This window comes from Lutjanus erythropterus, chromosome 20, assembly GCF_056507025.1.
Source record: "Lutjanus erythropterus isolate fLutEry1 chromosome 20, fLutEry1.hap2, whole genome shotgun sequence".
NCBI classification, from domain to species: domain Eukaryota; kingdom Metazoa; phylum Chordata; class Actinopteri; order Lutjaniformes; family Lutjanidae; genus Lutjanus; species Lutjanus erythropterus.
Window position 1 is genome coordinate 32,114,594 of NC_139336.1, and position 18,174 is coordinate 32,132,767.

Here is an 18,174-nt window from a genome sequence, read left to right on the forward strand (position 1 = left end):
AAACGTAAAGCCAAAATACAGGAAAAATATGAATAATTCAGTTTAAATAAAGTTTCTATACAGACATAGATGAGATACTGACAGTTAGGGCTGAACAATTAATAGAAATTTTATCAAACCTGCAATCTGGTCTGCTGCAATTTTCAAATCGTAGGAAGTGCAATATTTGATAAAACCCAATTTGCTGCACACATCTTCTCTCATCAGGCTGTAACATCCTGGACTCTTGTCGTGAGATAAACATAAAAAGCCTGTTAGCTATTGATAATTTAATTGCAAACAGAATTAGCCCTAAAAATATTTGTTCTGTGAAAGCTAAGGCTAATTTTAAATGACCCATATTCCTGTTTTTGCCGCTGCAGGGTATGAAGATGTGTTTCATCCCTTCAGCGGCTGCAGAATGTGGATTCATTTTCTTTTACGCACTTTATTTCACTCTTCATACGAGCCGGGTCGTGTCGGTGGAGTCTGATCATGTCATCGATGGGCAGGTAATCTGCCGCGCCTCGTCGGCTCCCTGTGATGCTCCGACTCGGTCATGACTTCACTGTTTACTGAGGCCAAAAAGCAGACGTGTTGTAGTGTAGTCACAGCTTTGGTGTGGTAACAGTTAATCTGCTCATACGCTCCAGTGAGGTGAGAATCTGCTGAAACACATGAGGTGACTGATGAATGTTTCCAGGTGGCCTTCAGTTTCTTTCTCTCTGTCAAGATTTGATATTTAAGGGACTTTACAGAGCTCAACAATAAGGATTGCCCAGGGGTAAAATATGGATATTAATATGGAGATTTTCCATTATTTTCTGTGTATTATTATATTAAACCGAATATCTTTGGGTTTCAGACTGACAGATGGACATTTTTCACTATTTTCTGACATTTTATAGACATTACAGCTCAAGAATAAACATGACAATTAACTTCAGTCCTTGTTGTTATAGGGCTGGTTAATATATCAATATCATATTGTATCGTGATATGAGACGTCGGGTGATATGTTAAAATTTTCCGACCGACTGTCGTCAGCCCATCCATCAGGGATCGGCGACGTCTTCGTCCTCCTCCCGCCTCCCGTCCTCTCGAGTCTCAGCCGGGAGACGTGTGCAAGCGGAGAATTCACTATGTTACAAACACTGCGCCTAATAAAAAAAATAAACTCACAAAGTGTCAAGAAGTTAAATATTCTCAACTCTACTTTCCTTTTAAATAGAGAAATAAAAACATTCACCTCCTGAATTTTCTCTTTGACAAACTAAGACGAACTCGGTTCCTCATAAAACAAGCTTCATCCAAACTTGACAGAAAAACATGTAAAAACTCACCAAAACCGTCTTTGTTAGTCTGTTCAGTCTTCCAACAATCACCAACTCTGGTTTGGTTGAATTAAATTCTTAGTTTATGGAGTGTAAAGACTCTGCAGGCTGTTCACCTCTCACACAGCTCAGTGCACTCATCTCTGGGTGACTGGATGTGTTCTGTGTCGCTGCAGGTCTGCAGAACATTACATTAGTGAAATAAAATGACAAATATCGCTGTAAAAATCAGGCAAGAAAACGTTGTTTTTGTATTCATCCAGTTGCCCAACCCTTGTAGGGCTGCAGTTAACAATCAAGTTCATCATCAGTTAATCTGTCGATTATTTTCTTAATGTTTTTCCCAAAGTCCAAGTCTAAGGCACAAAAAGTAGGATTTTCTTGTTTTATTTTGCAAATATTGCACCTCCTGCGATTTGAAAATTGCAGAAAGCCATACTGTGATTTCTATAAATTTTAATTAATTGTGCAGCCCTAATATAATGCACATCTTGCTGACAGCCTCACTCCACATTAACAGATTGTTTTCATCTTCAACCTTGTAGTCTTCAGCCTGCTGACTCAAGTGACATCACTTGAGACTTCACACAGCTCCCTCTGGAGCCACTTAAGGCTTTTAACAACTTTTCCACGTCTGCAGTAGAACTCCTCGAGACCCGGAGACACACTTTGATGTGTAAAATTCCCCTTTAGCCTCACAGAGCTGCAGACTCGTGTTTAGTCAAAGGGAGAGTCAGAGAAAACAACAAATAATCCAGAGGAGGGCCGGGCTCTTTTAGAAAGTGAAGCAAAAGGTTAAGCCTTGTGTTTTGTGTCCCCGTCACAAGACTGTCGGTGTTCCTGAAGATAAGAGTCAAAGTTTGAGGTAACTTCAATAAATTTCTTCATACTTGCTAAGTATACGTTTTTTTGAATCTTTTATTATAAATTCAGTCTGGATTAACTTCCCTCTCTCTGCTGTTCATCTGTGCTCTCCTGCTCTCCTCCCTGCATTATCTGCATAGTCACTATTCATCAATTTCTTTTGCCAGCAACCAACACCTGAGTCCTTCCTCCTGCAGAGAAACACAGCTGCTCGTCTGCAGATAACAGAGTTTTCAGTTATTTCGCTGCAGCCTTTACTCCAAAAACAACCTATATAACATCATCTGTCATTTTAAGGAAAAACTTCTCCAGGTTGTCATAAAAAAAACCCCCCAAAAATCAGAATTTTAATTGTAGGGGTGTGTATCGTATTCATTGAGATGATTCGATGCACATCTTGTTACATGTTCAACGACATAAAAGCTAACAGTTTGGTACGATGTGATTCAGTCCTGTCACAATGCAGTGTGTGAATCTTTACATTTTGATTTGTACTATTAGTTGCCACAAGGAATCCTCATAGTTTTATTAACAGCAGTAACAGGAGAGACGGAGAGAAAAGGACATTAACATCTGATTATGAGTCTCGTGTGTAAATGAGATACTGTAGCCTAAATGTTTTTATTGAATTTGACCGTGTAGATGAAGTGGGGTGTGGAGGAACAGTGATGCTACGTGTTGCCTGCTCTCCTGGTGACAAACATATTCCACATTTGCGTGTTATGAAAGTATGGTGGTGCGACACAGTGCAGTTCTTTCGCTGTCTGTTGAAGAGGAATGAAGAGGAGAGACAGGAGAGGGAGGGGGGAGCGCTTGTTTTGTGTGAGCAAGGCAGCAGGCAGCGAGAGCGGTGCAGGCAGACCGAAGCAGCTAGTGCTGCATCGATTTTTGTTTTTCTTGATTTACGTTCAGCTTTTTACAGATACAGGCCGTCTGAACGGATGCACTCGTATCTTACACATTAAAGCCCGATGCATGAGTGAGTTGTTACACCCCTAATTGTTTATTCTTCATTGTTTATGGGCCTGATGGCGAGGATCGATGTAGATCTGTGTCCCTCTGGTGTGACTGGTTTTGTTGAGTTAATCAGAATCCGTAATGGGACCACCACATGCCGGTACTACTCCTGAGTCTCGACTGCCTGTGTAGCTCGACACAAATGATCAAACTGGCCTTTAAAGCTCACATTCCTCAAACACTAGCTGACAGAGCGCCGTGTTTTATCACTACATGTTTGCTGAACGCCTCACCTGTGTTGTGAATCCTGCTGTCATGTGTTTAAGTACTGGTAACAGGATGCAGAAGACACAACCCAGTAATCTGGCATTTAAACTTTAACACACACACAAACACTAACTTGCACAAAGCAGTTTGTGCAATCAAAAGTTTTGTTGAAACATTTTCTATTGATCAGCTAAAGGGATAAATGACAAATAATTACAGGACATTTATTTGTATTTTTTGCCATATTGCCTGCATATTTTAGAAAACTTCTATACTGGATTAAGTAGTTATGTTGATCAAATAATAATTTCTATCTCCAGTTTTGTTTATCTGATAAACCTTGTTAAAATGGTTAAGAGAGAAACCAGCTGTTTGTCCTTCATGCAGACTCAGTCAATCATCTGTTCTTTAGTAACAAACTGTCCCTCTGTCTCTCAAACAAACACAAACTAAAGCTGAAGACAGTGAATGAGGACGGTGCTGCTAAGCTGTGACCCACACAGGGTGACAGCTTGGCATTAGAGCCACGGGGGGCTGTCTGCCCGCCTGCCTGCTCTGGAGCTCCTGTTTACTCCTCACCGCTGTGAACGTTGGCAGTGATATTCAGCCGGGAGACCAGAGCAGAAAGGACAGACCGAGCTGCTTTCAATCAACAGCCTCCAGAGGCGTCGGTTAATTAAGACCGAGGGTCCGGTTATGATAAAAACAAGTAAAGCGACGTCTTGTTCGGCCATGTTTGAAGGCAGAAGTGTTTATTGAAGGTGTGGTGAGAAGCCAGATGTAACTGAGCGAGGCAGGACAAAATGAAAGTTTTCTTAATGTTGTTCTCACACGAAACATATTTTTATTTTTTTATTTTTTTTTTTTATAAGGTTTGTCATTTTACTGGCATTCATCAACACTTTGTGCACTTTTATGTTTTATAATTTAGTGATGTTTCACTTGAGTTTGAGCTCCAAAAAGATTTTGCTTCTTTGTAGAATACCCCCAGGTGCACTTCTTCATCTACAAATAAAGCAGATTTTGTTAAAGTTTTTGTAATCCTGAGGCTGAGACAATTAACTGAATAAAATCTGATGAAAACAGTCATTCAGATTCACGAACGTCGGTGACTCATGGCGTAGTCCCTCGCGTACGGAGATGCAGAGGTCTGTGACCCCGAGCGGAGGAACATCCACCGTCCAGACTGACAGCAACAAAGATTCATGACACCAACAGTCAGCGTCTGATGTGCAGCTAATGAAGTCGTCTCTGTGATTCTGACGGCGAGCAGAGCTTTTTTAAAATGGAGCTCCATTAAAGTCAGACAAAAGCATCAGAGAGCATCAAAGCACTCCTGAACAATTGATAACTGGGATCATTTGATGTCCACTCTGGTAGCAACATTAATTATTCAATCACATATAATAATCGTGTTCATTAACATCACTCTGATCAGTGTATTGATCTGAATATTAAAACTTTAAGTGCTTCTTTGAACTTGTGAGCATCTCATCCTCTTAAACTTTTATCTGTTTCACTTTAACCACTTATTAGTTATGGAAACTAATAACAGACACAATAGTTTGAATCTAATAAGAAACTGAACACTTAACAGTAAAATTTGACCTCTGCCTAATATTTAATGGTAACATTTAAACACCACTGTAATAAGCCTGAGTCAGCCTGGGGATAAGGTGTCTAATTTTCTTTTTTGGTCAGTTTTTATTTGTGTGAAATAGTCTAACTCACAAAAAATTAATCCAACGTTTCCCAGTCCTGCTCAGGGCCGACTGCCAGAACTTTAATCGGGTCGGAAAAGTCGAGCCCGACGAGGGAATTCATCCGAACATGACCCAAACCCCGTTAGCATATTTTAGCCCGAACCTGATTACAGCCTGACATTTTGCAGAGACACAGACAATCCATGAGGAGAATTTGAATTGGTAACAACAAAATTTGGGAGAAAAATGAATGAGAAAAGTACGACTGGATGACCAGAGACGACCAGACCCGACATAAGCCCATGAAATGAAATGAAAAAAAATTTTGTGATGATTTAGTAGAATGTCCTTTATTTCTGATTGGTCCTTCTGGTCGGACGAGTTTGAGTTTTTCACGTGGGGAAACTTTTCTGTGTCAGATTTTATTGGTTGATCTCGAGAGAGGAGTTTTTGTTTGCCGTCTCATATTAAATGTAGGAAGCATATTGCTCTTGTTTCCTGACCACAGCTGTATTTTTACTGTCTTATTAGTCCATGTGAGGGCAGGGAACAGGTGCATAACACAATAAATAACTAATAAATTATAGAAATTATATGTAGGTGTCGTAACTTTACAGCAGTTTGTGTCGGATCTTTATTCAGGCAGTGAAAACAGGCTCCACCTGACAGCTCACATTGTTTGTAACATCCCGTGTCATTGGATTAGTCTAATGTGAGTTAAATAGGCTATTAAATCTGAACAACAGCGAGCGGTAATAAAAAATTCACCGCTGTGATTTACTGCCTAATGAACTGGAAACATAAGCCACAGTGAAAGCTGATGTAAGTCGCCGAATTACAGGCCTGTGATTGTTTTTGTGCGCTCGCTTGTGTCGTGCTGAGAGGAACAACTTTATGATCTGTATCTTACAAGAGGAATCAGTGTCGTTAATCTCGTCATCCTCGGATACCAGCGGTCTGTGAGAAAAGCACTTTTCAAGTTTAGTTCAGGTCTGTTGATGTGACGGTGATGGTGAAGGTAAACTCGTTCAGATAGTCTCTGATTATTTGACATTTAAGACGACCGCAAACAAGTTTAGGTGACACTTCCAGGAAGTATAAGTTTTTGCACTCAAGTCCCAAAGTCGAGACAAGCAAGTTGGAGTTTTGGGTCCTAAACAAGTCATAATGTGCTCTTCACCGAACGTGATGTCATTTTAACAACAAAGCCTCGACTTCGGCAACTTTTAATGTTGGACGAAGGTGAAAGTTTGTGTGTAAATTTCGACCTTTTTTCGTTGACCGTCTCATAGTTTTTGAGGGTGAACAAAAATATCTTCGGCATCATTTTTTCCAAGTGGAGCTCAGTAGCGCAACGTTGGTTCTTCATGGTTCTCTGCTGTCGAATCTTTTTTTTTTTTTGTTTTTTTAAGTGGATCTGGAGAATTAAGCGATTACTCACCGGGAATAAATTGCTTCAACGTTAGTTGATTTAGTAAATGAAGGCAGAAGGTATGAAGTGTTTTCATGTCAGAAGACTCCAGTCTAAGTGAAGTCATTGGTGCTGAACTCAAATCTAATATTCACTTTAGCTGCTAAATGTTCATCCGCTAGTTGCAAACTCTGTCTGTCTGCTGTTTGGTGCCAGAAAGGAAGTGTTTATCTGTGAAGCAAAACAGGAAGGTTGTTGGACATAAAGACCAAAACAAAGAACTGAGAGGCAATAAAACTGTTGAGGAGAACTGCAGAGTCAAGCTACAATTCTCTGTGGGTTCATCTTTTCATGTTTTCTTTCCCAGGTTACCAAATTCCAACGTTTTTTCATGCACCTTGGCATCATCATACTGATGCACAAGGTGCCCTTTAGTATCTTGTGCATCAGTATGAGACAAAAAGTTTTAAGTTGCATAGATTTACCTGCGTTGCGTCACTTACATAACGTAGCATATTTATTTGAACTCAAACCGTGGTCTTTTCCTTAAGTCTTTCCCAGGCTGCAGGTCTCTCTGCCCCGGCTGCGGCATCATAAGTAACATTAGTCAGTACAGTTTATAATCTCAGGTATAATTAAAAAAAATCCAACATACTTGACACAAAATGGGAACTGCAAATCCATATTTCAGTGCCTGTATTCCAGTTTTTTTCTGCGAATTGTTTCTTTTCTCTAGCTTTCTTGTTGAATCTGTCTGTGCGGTCAGTCACACAACAGCTCTTTCTCATTCAACAGTCAAAAATAAATTAAACTGAACTGGTGCTTTTATTTTAAAAGGTCGGGACAGATGTGGAAACAGGTGATTTTTTTTATTTTTTCTTCTTCTTCCCGCTGTCCTCCGTTGCTTTATGCTAATGCAGCTGCCCACTATAGGCTACTCAGGCGTTCACCACCTGACTGATGTGTTTCCATGGTGATGAGGGTTGATAGTTGAAGTGGCCAGCGTGCTGTGGCACACACAGGAAGTTGACAGAGGTGGAAGCGCAGAGATTTGAAGTGAGAGCAGAGCGATGGAGACGTTTTTTAAGTGTTGATATACAGTCACATAAAGACAACGATGGACAACAAGGGGACGAAGATCAGGACGATGTTTAAAAGCGAAGAACATTCCTGAATATCAGCGCTGTATTCTGTAGTATTGACTGTGAGCGTGTGACGCTGTCTGTGTTTGTGAGGTTGTGGCTAACGTGGCGGCGCTCTGGGATGCTGCTGTGCTCGACTAAGAATAGCATCCTTGCTGGTCTTTTTGCCTGCAGTCACTGTCTGAATACCAAGTCAACACAACTGCACGGCGCGCACACACACACACACACACACACAATCGACTACACACTGCTGGTACCTGTGCTATTTGTAGCCCACCTTTTACTGTACTGTGAGTGGGATCTGTCTGTCTCTGTCTGACTGCAGTACATGAAAAACGGACGTTTACAGAAAAGAACTAAATGGACTTCATCTCTCTGGGTCAGGACTGGTGGTTTAGGTGTGGAAATGTCCCAGAGTAATCTGGATATTTTAAATTCTGAGGAAACTATGGATGTTTTTCTGTGTGTGTGTGTGTGTGTTCCTTGTCTTATGAATAGCCCATGTTTTCTCATAGTGTCAAACTCGTACATCAACCTCATAAAGTAAATAAAAATCTACTAATAAGCAGCACAAGAACATTACTGTCCTGTGAAGTTACATAAGAATAACACAACCAAGAAATTCAGTGCATTAACAGCCATTTAACATGAACAAGTCAGGAAAAATTGAACTGAATACACATTTTACTGTTTTTGCTTGATGTGCTGCTGCTAACTGTCCTGTAGCTGCCATTAGCAAGTTAGCTCAGTCAGCAGTCCTGTGAGTTACAGCCTCTGTGATCAACGGAGGCCGGTTGGACAGGGAATACTGCATCAGAAAGGGACATTGAGAACCGGTTCTAAAATGGAACCAGTTCCAAAATTACAATTCCTACAGAATCACCGAGAAATCGAAATCGCAAATGAGGGCTGCGTCTCAGCCTTTGGCTGTGTTCCGCCTGGAAACTAGACGAGATCAGGATGCAGCACTGGAGGGGATCGATGTTAGAGCATCCCCGACCAGATGTGAATATTTTCTTGTTTCTTTCCTCCTCTCCATCTTGGACTTTGATCAACATTTTTTTTTTTACCATTTTTGACAGTTAATGAAACAAACAAATCAGTTAATTGAGAAAATAATTGTCTGATTAATCAATGATGAAAAGTTCAGTTACATTACTTTAATATTGTGATACTTGGATTCAAGGCTGCAACTAATAATTATTTTCATAGTCTATAAATCTGTCAATTATTTTGTTGATTAATGCGTCTATAAAATGTCAGAAAATGGTGAAAAATGTCTTGTTTTATCCACAACTCAGAAATTTACTGTCATAACAGCGCAAAGAAATGGGAAATATTTACAATTAAGAGGCTGATATCAGAGAATTTTTCCTCAAAATTGACTCAGATTATCAAAAGGTGCAGGTAATTAGTGACTGTATGGGAATACATTTTTAAAGTAACCTGTTAATAACACAGAGAAAATATTTGTTGCATAGTTTGAACAGTAGTGCAGCCGATTGCGTCCCTGTTCGGTCCCAGGACATGAGTCTGTGTCCTCAGCGCTGCGTGTGAGTGAAGACGAGGTGAAGCGGATGATTCAAACTCGGGAACATCGTTGTAAGTGATGCCGAGTCTCAATCCGGCTGCAAGTAACGGCAGCTCTCGTGTTTGTGTCTGTGCGGTCCAGACGGATGAGCTGATCCTTGTGAGTGGACGCAGCGATGCTGAGTGCAGGACGAGGCAGGGCTCAAAGCTCCCTGAGTCCGTCTGTCTGTCTGTCTGTCCCTCTGTCTGTCTGTCTGTCTGTCTGTCCCTCTGTCTGTCTGTCTGTGTGTCTCACTCTCATTGTTATCCTCCAGCTTAAAGCAGGCTTGTGGCTGGGGAAGCCGCATTAGCAATGCGAGGAGCTGTACAAGCCTTGGTGGTTATGTAAACCCTGCCCTCCCCAACCCCCCCAAACACACACGCACACACACACACGCACACACACGCACACACACAAACAAGCCCTTAAGCCTCTCTCTGGTCCGTAGCCGGCACACGCTAGCAAGTGTCTCTCACCCGCTTATCGTTACATCATTACTATACAGGCCTACTTTCTCCTGTAGCTGCCTCAGAGACACGTATATTTTCACATGTTACAATGGAGCGTAAAATAAATATGCAATGAGGTACATCTGTCTACTTTTTGATTCATTTCAGTAAGAAAAAAACTGAACTAAAACACAGGAAAAAAAAAAAGTCTCTTTATCAGCATTTTCATTCAGTCATTCAACCGTCATTGAATCTGGAGGAATCACTGAGGGAGTGTCCTCATTTAGACTGATGTCGAGAGAACACTTTAAGAAAATTACAACAAGAGAACAAACAAAACTTATAAATATATATAAAACCAACTGAATAGTTTATAATCTGTGGGGATGGGTCGGGGGACTTCGAGGCAATCAGCTGAGCGTAACTGGACCATTATAAAAAAAAAAAAAAAGAAAAAGTATGATAATTTTGACATTTCCATAATCCTGCAACAAAATCTTGTTTGAGAGCGACCATCGCTAGAGCAGCGATACAGTCTGGGGCTTTTATTTTGACGGGTTAGATTGATTGTGTGATCGACTGCGATCGATTCTGTGTAAAGCGATAATCTGTCGCCGTGTTGTGTAGATGACGGAGCCTCCCTGTAATATGGAGCACATGGAACACTTTTGCGATTCGTTGTGTCGTATCCCGGCCTCTTCACAGGTTCTTTGTTTGTCCAATAATTTTGGTTAAAATACGATAATTTTAAAGTTACAGGATGATATTGCCGTATTTTCTTACCTGATCCAGACGTTAGGCCTCATGCAAGAACAAGTTGCACGAACAGATTTGTTCTTCAGTGATTTAGGAGATTTTAATTTAGACTGAAGGTTTGGAGAAACAGAAACCTCTTTGATTGAAGAGCTGGTATTGATAATGTATTTAACACCAACAGTTAAAAAGTAACTAATACTTTGTACTTTTATTTTACTTTTGTTTTTCTAACACCAGTACTTTTATTTCTAATTGTGAAGTCACAGTACTTGAGTACAGATTTTCAGTACTCTTTCCACCGCTGCCGTTTGCTGAATCTGACATGGCGTGTTTGTACGAGCTCACCGTACAAAACTAAGTAAGATAAATTTATAGAGCTGCAACGGTTCATTGATTATTAATGGACTATTAAATTAATTGGCTATTATTATTATATGCCATAATCTATATAGTATATTTATAATCTATAAAAACTATAATAGTTTAATTATTTTGAGTCATTTTTTTGAGGAAAAAAGTCTTAAATGTTCTTAAATGTGATTTTTTTTTTCTGGTTTCTTTCCTCCTTTCTGACAGTTAACTAAATATCTTTGAGTTGTGGACAAAACAAGACATTTAAGGACGTCATCTTGGACTTCGGGAGACACTGATTGTCATTTTTAACTATTTTGTGAATGAAAATAATCGTTAGCTGCAGCCCTAGAAATTTAAGATAAGAATGAGAAAATGTTGTTGCATGCGGCCCATTATTTAAGTTTCTTCTAATTTTCAGTGCTGAAGTACAATTTCACTCCAAAAGAAGCCATAAAAGATGATTTATCGTGCTGTTTTTAAGTCCTAAATGGAAGAAATGGAAAATTCTCTTTCGTTGCAGCATCTTATGTGAGATGTATGCATTAATTTTTCTGTTTTCAAATATCAGAATATTTTTTTCATTCCTTCATGTTTGTTAGAAAGGTGGTGTCACATCTCGACGTTATCCTTTTACTAACCACAGACCTGTCAGAGTCACTCATGTAAGTCACTTAATTAGATCATTGATATCGGCGCGGCGATGCTGGAGGTGATCTAACGTGCTGTGACGTGACGCTTCGTCTGCTGATGTGTTTTGACAGAGAGGCAGGACACGGTGCCATGAAGACAGGGTGGACATGTAGGTTATAACCCAGAGGCATCGTGGCGCTCGTGGAAGACGTGACCCTTTCAAAGAGCTGCAGGACGGCTCGCACCTCACGGTTCGCAGGAAGTCAACGGTCACGGATGATCCACGAATTTCGCCGAACACTTATTTTCAGAAAATGTCTGTTTTTCATCACAGTTTAGTGTGAAAATGAAGCGATCCACCGTGTTGAATGTTTTGAACATGATGCAAAAACACGCAGATCGCTCAGCGAAATTCTGCTGCTTATATTGGAAACATACAGGCAGAGCTGCAACAATTAATTGATTAATCGATTGTTAAACGATCACAAAATTCACAATAACTTTTTTTTTAAGGAACGTCGAAATTCTCCGATTTCAGCTTCTTAAATGTCATTTCTTTTTCTTTGCTGAACACCTTTAATAACCGAGCACCAGAGTCATGGATGTCTTGATCTGGATCAGGTTACTGTACCAACGTAAAGTGAGCAGATAATGCAGCGTAATGCAAGAGGGATTACTGTTGCTGCAGGAAGCATCGATCCTCACAGTCCTCATTACAACACCGTGATTGAAATGTTGATATCAGGGCAGTTTTGACTCTCAGAGTGCTCTGGCTCCTCACTTCATGTTATCAGTTTGACCTTAATGTTCACGTGTACTGACGCGGCCCCTGTGAGTGTTTGTAACATCGATTTTTGTGTTTTTATCTTGGTGATGTCGATGTTTAAGCTTCACTTGGTGAAATTAAAATGATGGATCGTTCAGTGCAAAGAGCAGAGTGGGTGTAAATGGACACGACCGAGTGATGGAGGAAGTTTCATCAGTGATGATGGAGAAAAATACACCCAAAAATCTTCTCTCGCCCTCATTTTCCCTTCAGTAAATCTTCATCCTCATCTAAGCATTTAAATAAAATCTGATATTTAACAACATATTTTCATTAATAAAAACTTGTACAAACACATCAGTGAGCCTCACCGTCCCATGAACACACACTGGAGTTTATTTTGACTCGGTCTCACACACACACCGTCCTGCTGCCCCAAATACTTCTCAGAGCACCAAATGTGGGCTAATCCGCCGCTGAAAATAGTCCCGCACAAATGCACAATTTCCTCCTGTTTGAGAAACGTTTGATAAAAAACACTACAGTGGCCAGCTGTTTGAGAAAATTAAGATTTATGTCTTCAGTGGGAACCAGTGGGATTAAACCTGAGAGACACAGACAGGAAGTCAGAAAGTATTAAGGGACGAACAAACACACTTGGTTGACTTTTAAGACCACAAACAGCATGTTATATTATATTCTGAGCTCCAGTGGGTGGAAGAGGTCCTGAAATATTTTACTTGAGTAAAAGCAACACAGTATAGAAATTATAGAAGATACTTTATTAATCCTGCAGGAAATTCTTGTTCTGAATTACAGTAACACAGGAATAAAAACAAAACATTATTGTAAAATACTGGTAGCGCAGGTCCCATAATTTTATGGTAAATAGGTGGTAAGTGCTGTATTTGAAATTTCTTAGAAATTACCTATTAAACTTCATGGTTAATTATGTGATAATTGGCTGCATTCAAAATCTGAAAGTACAAAACTATTAGCACCAAAAAATCTACCAAAAGTAAAAGCACATTATGCAGAATCATGTGTATTATATTCCTGAAATCTACTTATTGATGCATTAATGCATTTGTCACTTTAATATTAATATTATAATAACGCACTGCCATAGATTTTTAGGTTTGAACTTTGAAATAAACTTTAAAAAGTTTTGCAGACCTATAATGTTTAGTCAAGATAATTTATTTTTCTTCTTTAGATAAACTTTAGTGCCTGAAAAATTAAATAGTTTTAATTAAAAATATTGAAATTTGAGCTGATTTTAATTCTTTTCTATCCTGCAGGGTAGCTTGTGAATTTACCCCCAGGGATCAATAAAGTCTTAACCTACTGATCTAATTTTAACACAAAGTGACTGAAGTTATCAAAAACTGTAGTGAAGTTAAAACTGAAATATTTTCTGTGTTGACTTGTATGAACTGAAAATCACGCCTGGTTTCTCTGCGTCTCTTTTCTCTCCTGCAGCACTACTTCCTGGTCATCTTTGGTCACGATGGACAGAAACCTCTGGAGCTTCGGACCGAGGAGGAGTCTGACTGCAATGAGTGGGTGGAGCTCATCCAGCAGGCCAGGTAAGAAAAAACTCAAATCAAGATTTCACGTTTTTAATGTTTAATTTGCAGAGGAGTACATTTACTCAAGTACAGCTAGGAGGTGAGTGCTTTACTTGATCATTCCTATCTAAAGCTACTTCTCGTCATCACACGTCACGCCCTCTGTACCAACCAAACTCCATTCACAAAAACAGTAATTTTACCTTGAAGAACGCAGGAGCTGCTTGTTTGTCACTGCCGTGATCTGTTAGTTTGTTTGTGTCATTGTGTCACTTTGGTGCATCCAAACCAAACTTTTAAAACACCAAACTCACGCAATAACACAAACGACCTCACAGATCGAGGCTGCGGTTGCCCAGCAGGTCACATATTCTGAGAGGTAAAATCGCTGTTTTTGTCAATGGAGTTTGGTTGCTTTGTAGAGAGTGAAATTTGGTCTAAAACATGGTGATTTTCTGCCGTGAAAGGCTGTCTGGAAACAAGGTTAAGCGATGAAAATATTCTAAATATAGCATACATTTAAACTGATGTTGATTTTTTTTCCATCTACTGTAGTTAATACACTGATTATGGATGAGAACGCAGCTTCCAAAAACCCAAACTACTCCTTTAAATGTCCTTAATATTCAACTCACAGTTATTCTGAATTTTTCATGAATTCATTTGTTAAATAACTTGCAGGAGACGCAAACTGTTTTTCTGCTCTGTGTTTTCTTTTCGTGCTGATGCACATTTGACATAACTACCACGTGTTATTCCATATTTGTTTAACATCTGACTGTGTTTCTGTGTGTGTGTGTGTGTGTGTGTGTGTACGTGTTCTGCTCGCAGCGGTTCACATTTAGGTCACACTGGTGCTGTATTGCTACACTGGTTACATCACAGACTTGATCTCGCCACTCGACCTCTATTCCTCTCCCCTCCGCCTCTCCGCTGCTGTCGTTCCTCTTTTCATCTCGACATTCAGCAGAAAATCTGATGCACATCGAACCGCCTTTGTTTATTCTTGCATGGCGACACTTTACACATATCAGGCTGTTTGTCTGTTTATACATCAACACATATATTAAGTTTACAAAAAGAGAAGGAGAACTGTCTTTCAGGAGCTTGAAAGGTGTCATTTTATACGCAGCATTGTTACAGAATGACATTTACACAATTTTTATGAATCTGCCAATAATTTTAGGAATATTAAATTAACAGATACAGTTTTGCGCAGTAATATAGCAGTTTATACCCATCTGTTTCTCAAGTATAGGTTGTTTTAGGGCTGCACAATTAATCACAATATGTTCAAGTGCAATTAAAAAATCAAGACAAAAGTGTAATGAAGTACTGTACACTCTTAGAAATAAAGGTGCTAACTAGAACTATAAGGGGTTCTTTGCCAAAATTTTTTTTGCCATCCTTCCATCATCAGCCAATCAACCGGCGACTGGCGATAGCTTCATCACCTCTCCCAAAGAGTGTAAAGAGTCTGACTCTGCAGACTGTTTTCCTCTCACTCCTCACCCAGCTCGGTGCACCCATAGTCCGGTCAGGTGGGTGTGTCCTGAGCGTGCTGTGGAGCGGCAGCTGTCACGCTGCAGACCGTTACATTAGTAAAATAAATTGACAAATGTGGCCCAAAAAATTGACCAAAAAGAACAAAGGTTTCGGCTCATGGTTGATAGGCGATATCTTTGTCCAGTCGGCCAACTCTAGATCAGAGCTGCTACAGACATGCACACACAGGCTCTGATTGGTCAACAAGTCAGGAATACAGCCTCTGATTGGTCAACAGACTCAAGCAAAGACACTCGGTGTTGGATTTATCATAATGGAGTAGTGCAGGTTCAGTTTACTCTGAGCGAGCAACTCAACCGCGCGGTCGTGCACTTTTTTCTAGAGATAAATGTTACCGTCACATTTCTGCTCTTGAACTAAAATACTGTATAATCATTAGAAAGTCTACAACATGAAATCTGATAAGATTTTTTTCTTACTTCACCTTAAAGTGTCACTTTAGCTCCTATCTGAGGAGCAGCTTCACACCAGTCAACTTCCATTTTTTGTCAACTTTCAGACAACGACATCTTTTTAAAACATTTCCACCTAGGCAAGGGGAATAACTGTAAACTGACAAATCTGGGTTTTGCTGACTTTTTATTAAAGCAATTTGATGGTGAAAACGGTCACCTGGCAGCAACAATGCCTGATGCGTTCTTTCATGCAATAAATATTTTGGTTGAAAAATAAGAGAATCGGGATCTCGACAGTAAATCCCACGGATCATGAATCATATCACAGTTTACCACGTCGTGCAGCCTGAGTTGTTTATTGAGCTCTAGTTTGTGACAAACATGAACTGAACTGAACTCTCCTGTCTTGTCTTCAAACACTGCTCCTGTCCTTCTCCCACGCTCCCTTTAGTTACTCTGACATCATCATCGAGCGTGAGATCCTGATGCAGAAGTACATCCACCTGGTCCAGATCATGGAGACCGAGAAAGTCGCAGCCAATCAGCTCCGCACTCAGCTGGAGGACCAGGACACTGAGATCGAGAGGCTGAAAGCCGAGGTATGCATGAGTGCGTCCACATCTGCGTGTGCATGCATACATAAATCCACACACACACTGTCGCGCTCACACGGGCATGCATGCGTGGACAGGCGCTCAGATGGAGCACATGCAGATCAAAGCATGCAAATGCATCTGGCATGATGGGAAAACACTCGAGTTCAGAGCTCATGTGTGTCTTAAATTAAAGCACAGCAGGGCTCCAGTGACTCCCAGACCATTAACTCCTTATCACGCGATAAGAGATATTTGTTGTTTTGAACCTCTAAAGTGGTGTCATGAATATTTTAACCTCACATGGAGGCTGTTGTTGTGCCAGATTGTAGTGCTGAACAAAACCAAGGAGAGGATGCAGCCGTACCAGAGCAACCAGGAGGAGGAAGACCCAGATATCAAAAAGATCAAGAAGGTAAAGTGTCGCTTTCTACAGAAGAAGAGAACAGACGTGCATGTAGTTTTTTTCAATGCTGTTATCTCAAGACGAAGAGCTAAAGGTGAAACGCCGTAGCGTTCAGAAATGGGTCCTGCAGTCCAGGACCCCGCCCACCTGCACAGACTGGAAGCTCAGGCAGGTTTCAGGGACACTGAAGCCACACGATTATACACACATTATACTTTGACAACAACAAAGCCATGACTAGTGTTTATAACTCTGTCAGTCGTCTGCAGAGGTGATCATCTTCATATGATGATGATCAAAAGGCTGGATTAAGGTTGTTAAAGGCCCATGAGCTGCCAACTGAATGAGCCGGCCTTGCAATAATTAGCCTTAATATAAATACACTCATGTGAAATCACCAGGGAAAACTTTCTTACAACAAATGGCAAAAGTTCATAAAAAGTTCACACGGTTTCCTTTGAAACTCCCACAGAGCATCATTTGCACGTCATGGTCTTAATAAGTCGTTTTCTTGTGATAAATCGTCTCGTCATCTCGAGAAATCGGCCTTTTGTTTTCTCAAGACAACAGATAATTTAACATGTGACCACGAGAAAACAGAGCCAAAATAATTAAACTGACCCTGCATGGCCATTCTCAGCTTCCGTAATAATAATAGACTAGACTAGATAGTTAACTAGATAACCAGACTGCAGAGAGACACCTGACCGACTGTCCTGTGTCTCTGCAGGTTCAGAGTTTCATGCGCGGCTGGCTGTGCCGGAGGAAGTGGAAGATCATCGTCCAGGACTACATCTGTTCCCCTCACGCTGAGAGCATGAGGAAGAGGAACCAGATCGTCTTCAACATGGTGGAGGCGGAGACGGAGTACGTCCACCAGCTGTCCATCCTGGTCAACTGCTTCCTCCGGCCGCTGCGCATGGCCGCCAGCTCCAAGAAGCCTCCCATCAGCCACGACGACGTCAGCAGCATCTTCCTCAACAGGTACCGTCATCTTTTTTTTTTTTTTTTGTAGAATGCTTAATATTTTATGTTGTTTATAGTGACAAAGTGTTTTGAGACCAGTTCTTCTTCTGTAGTGAGACCATCATGTTTCTGCACGAGATCTTCCACCAAGGTCTCAAAGCTCGGATCGCCAACTGGCCCACGTTAGTTCTGGGTGAGTATTAAAGAGCTGATTAGTTGTAATTTACAAATACATTAGGCTACTGCAACATTAAAGATGATTTTACTCCAACCTTCCCAACAACAGTATGGTTTCTTTAACTCCTCAGCAAAGAAACGGGAGAAATTATCCTTTTTGTTTGTCTTATCAAAGTTCAGTTCATTTTGTGCTTTTGTGTCTTGTTCGTCATCTGGATCTGAATTTTTAGCCACGTTGTTTGTGTAGGCAGTGCTTCTGGCCACATATTTAAATTATCAGAGGGTCCTTGAACACACCACCAAAGTTTTCAAACT

At 40.5% G+C, this 18,174-nt stretch overlaps 1 protein-coding gene across 1 annotated transcript in view; it reads left to right on the forward strand.

Annotated features, from left to right (window-relative positions):
* Positions 1-18,174, forward strand: part of rasgrf2a (Ras protein-specific guanine nucleotide-releasing factor 2a) — a 37,062-nt gene that overhangs the window by 1,853 nt on the left and 17,035 nt on the right. Inside the window, exons 2-6 of the mRNA XM_084745981.1 lie at positions 13,668-13,774; positions 16,169-16,316; positions 16,636-16,725; positions 17,447-17,700; positions 17,796-17,875. Of these exons, the coding sequence (XP_084602107.1) occupies positions 13,668-13,774; positions 16,169-16,316; positions 16,636-16,725; positions 17,447-17,700; positions 17,796-17,875 (679 nt within the window). The remainder of the gene's footprint in view (positions 1-13,667; positions 13,775-16,168; positions 16,317-16,635; positions 16,726-17,446; positions 17,701-17,795; positions 17,876-18,174) is intronic.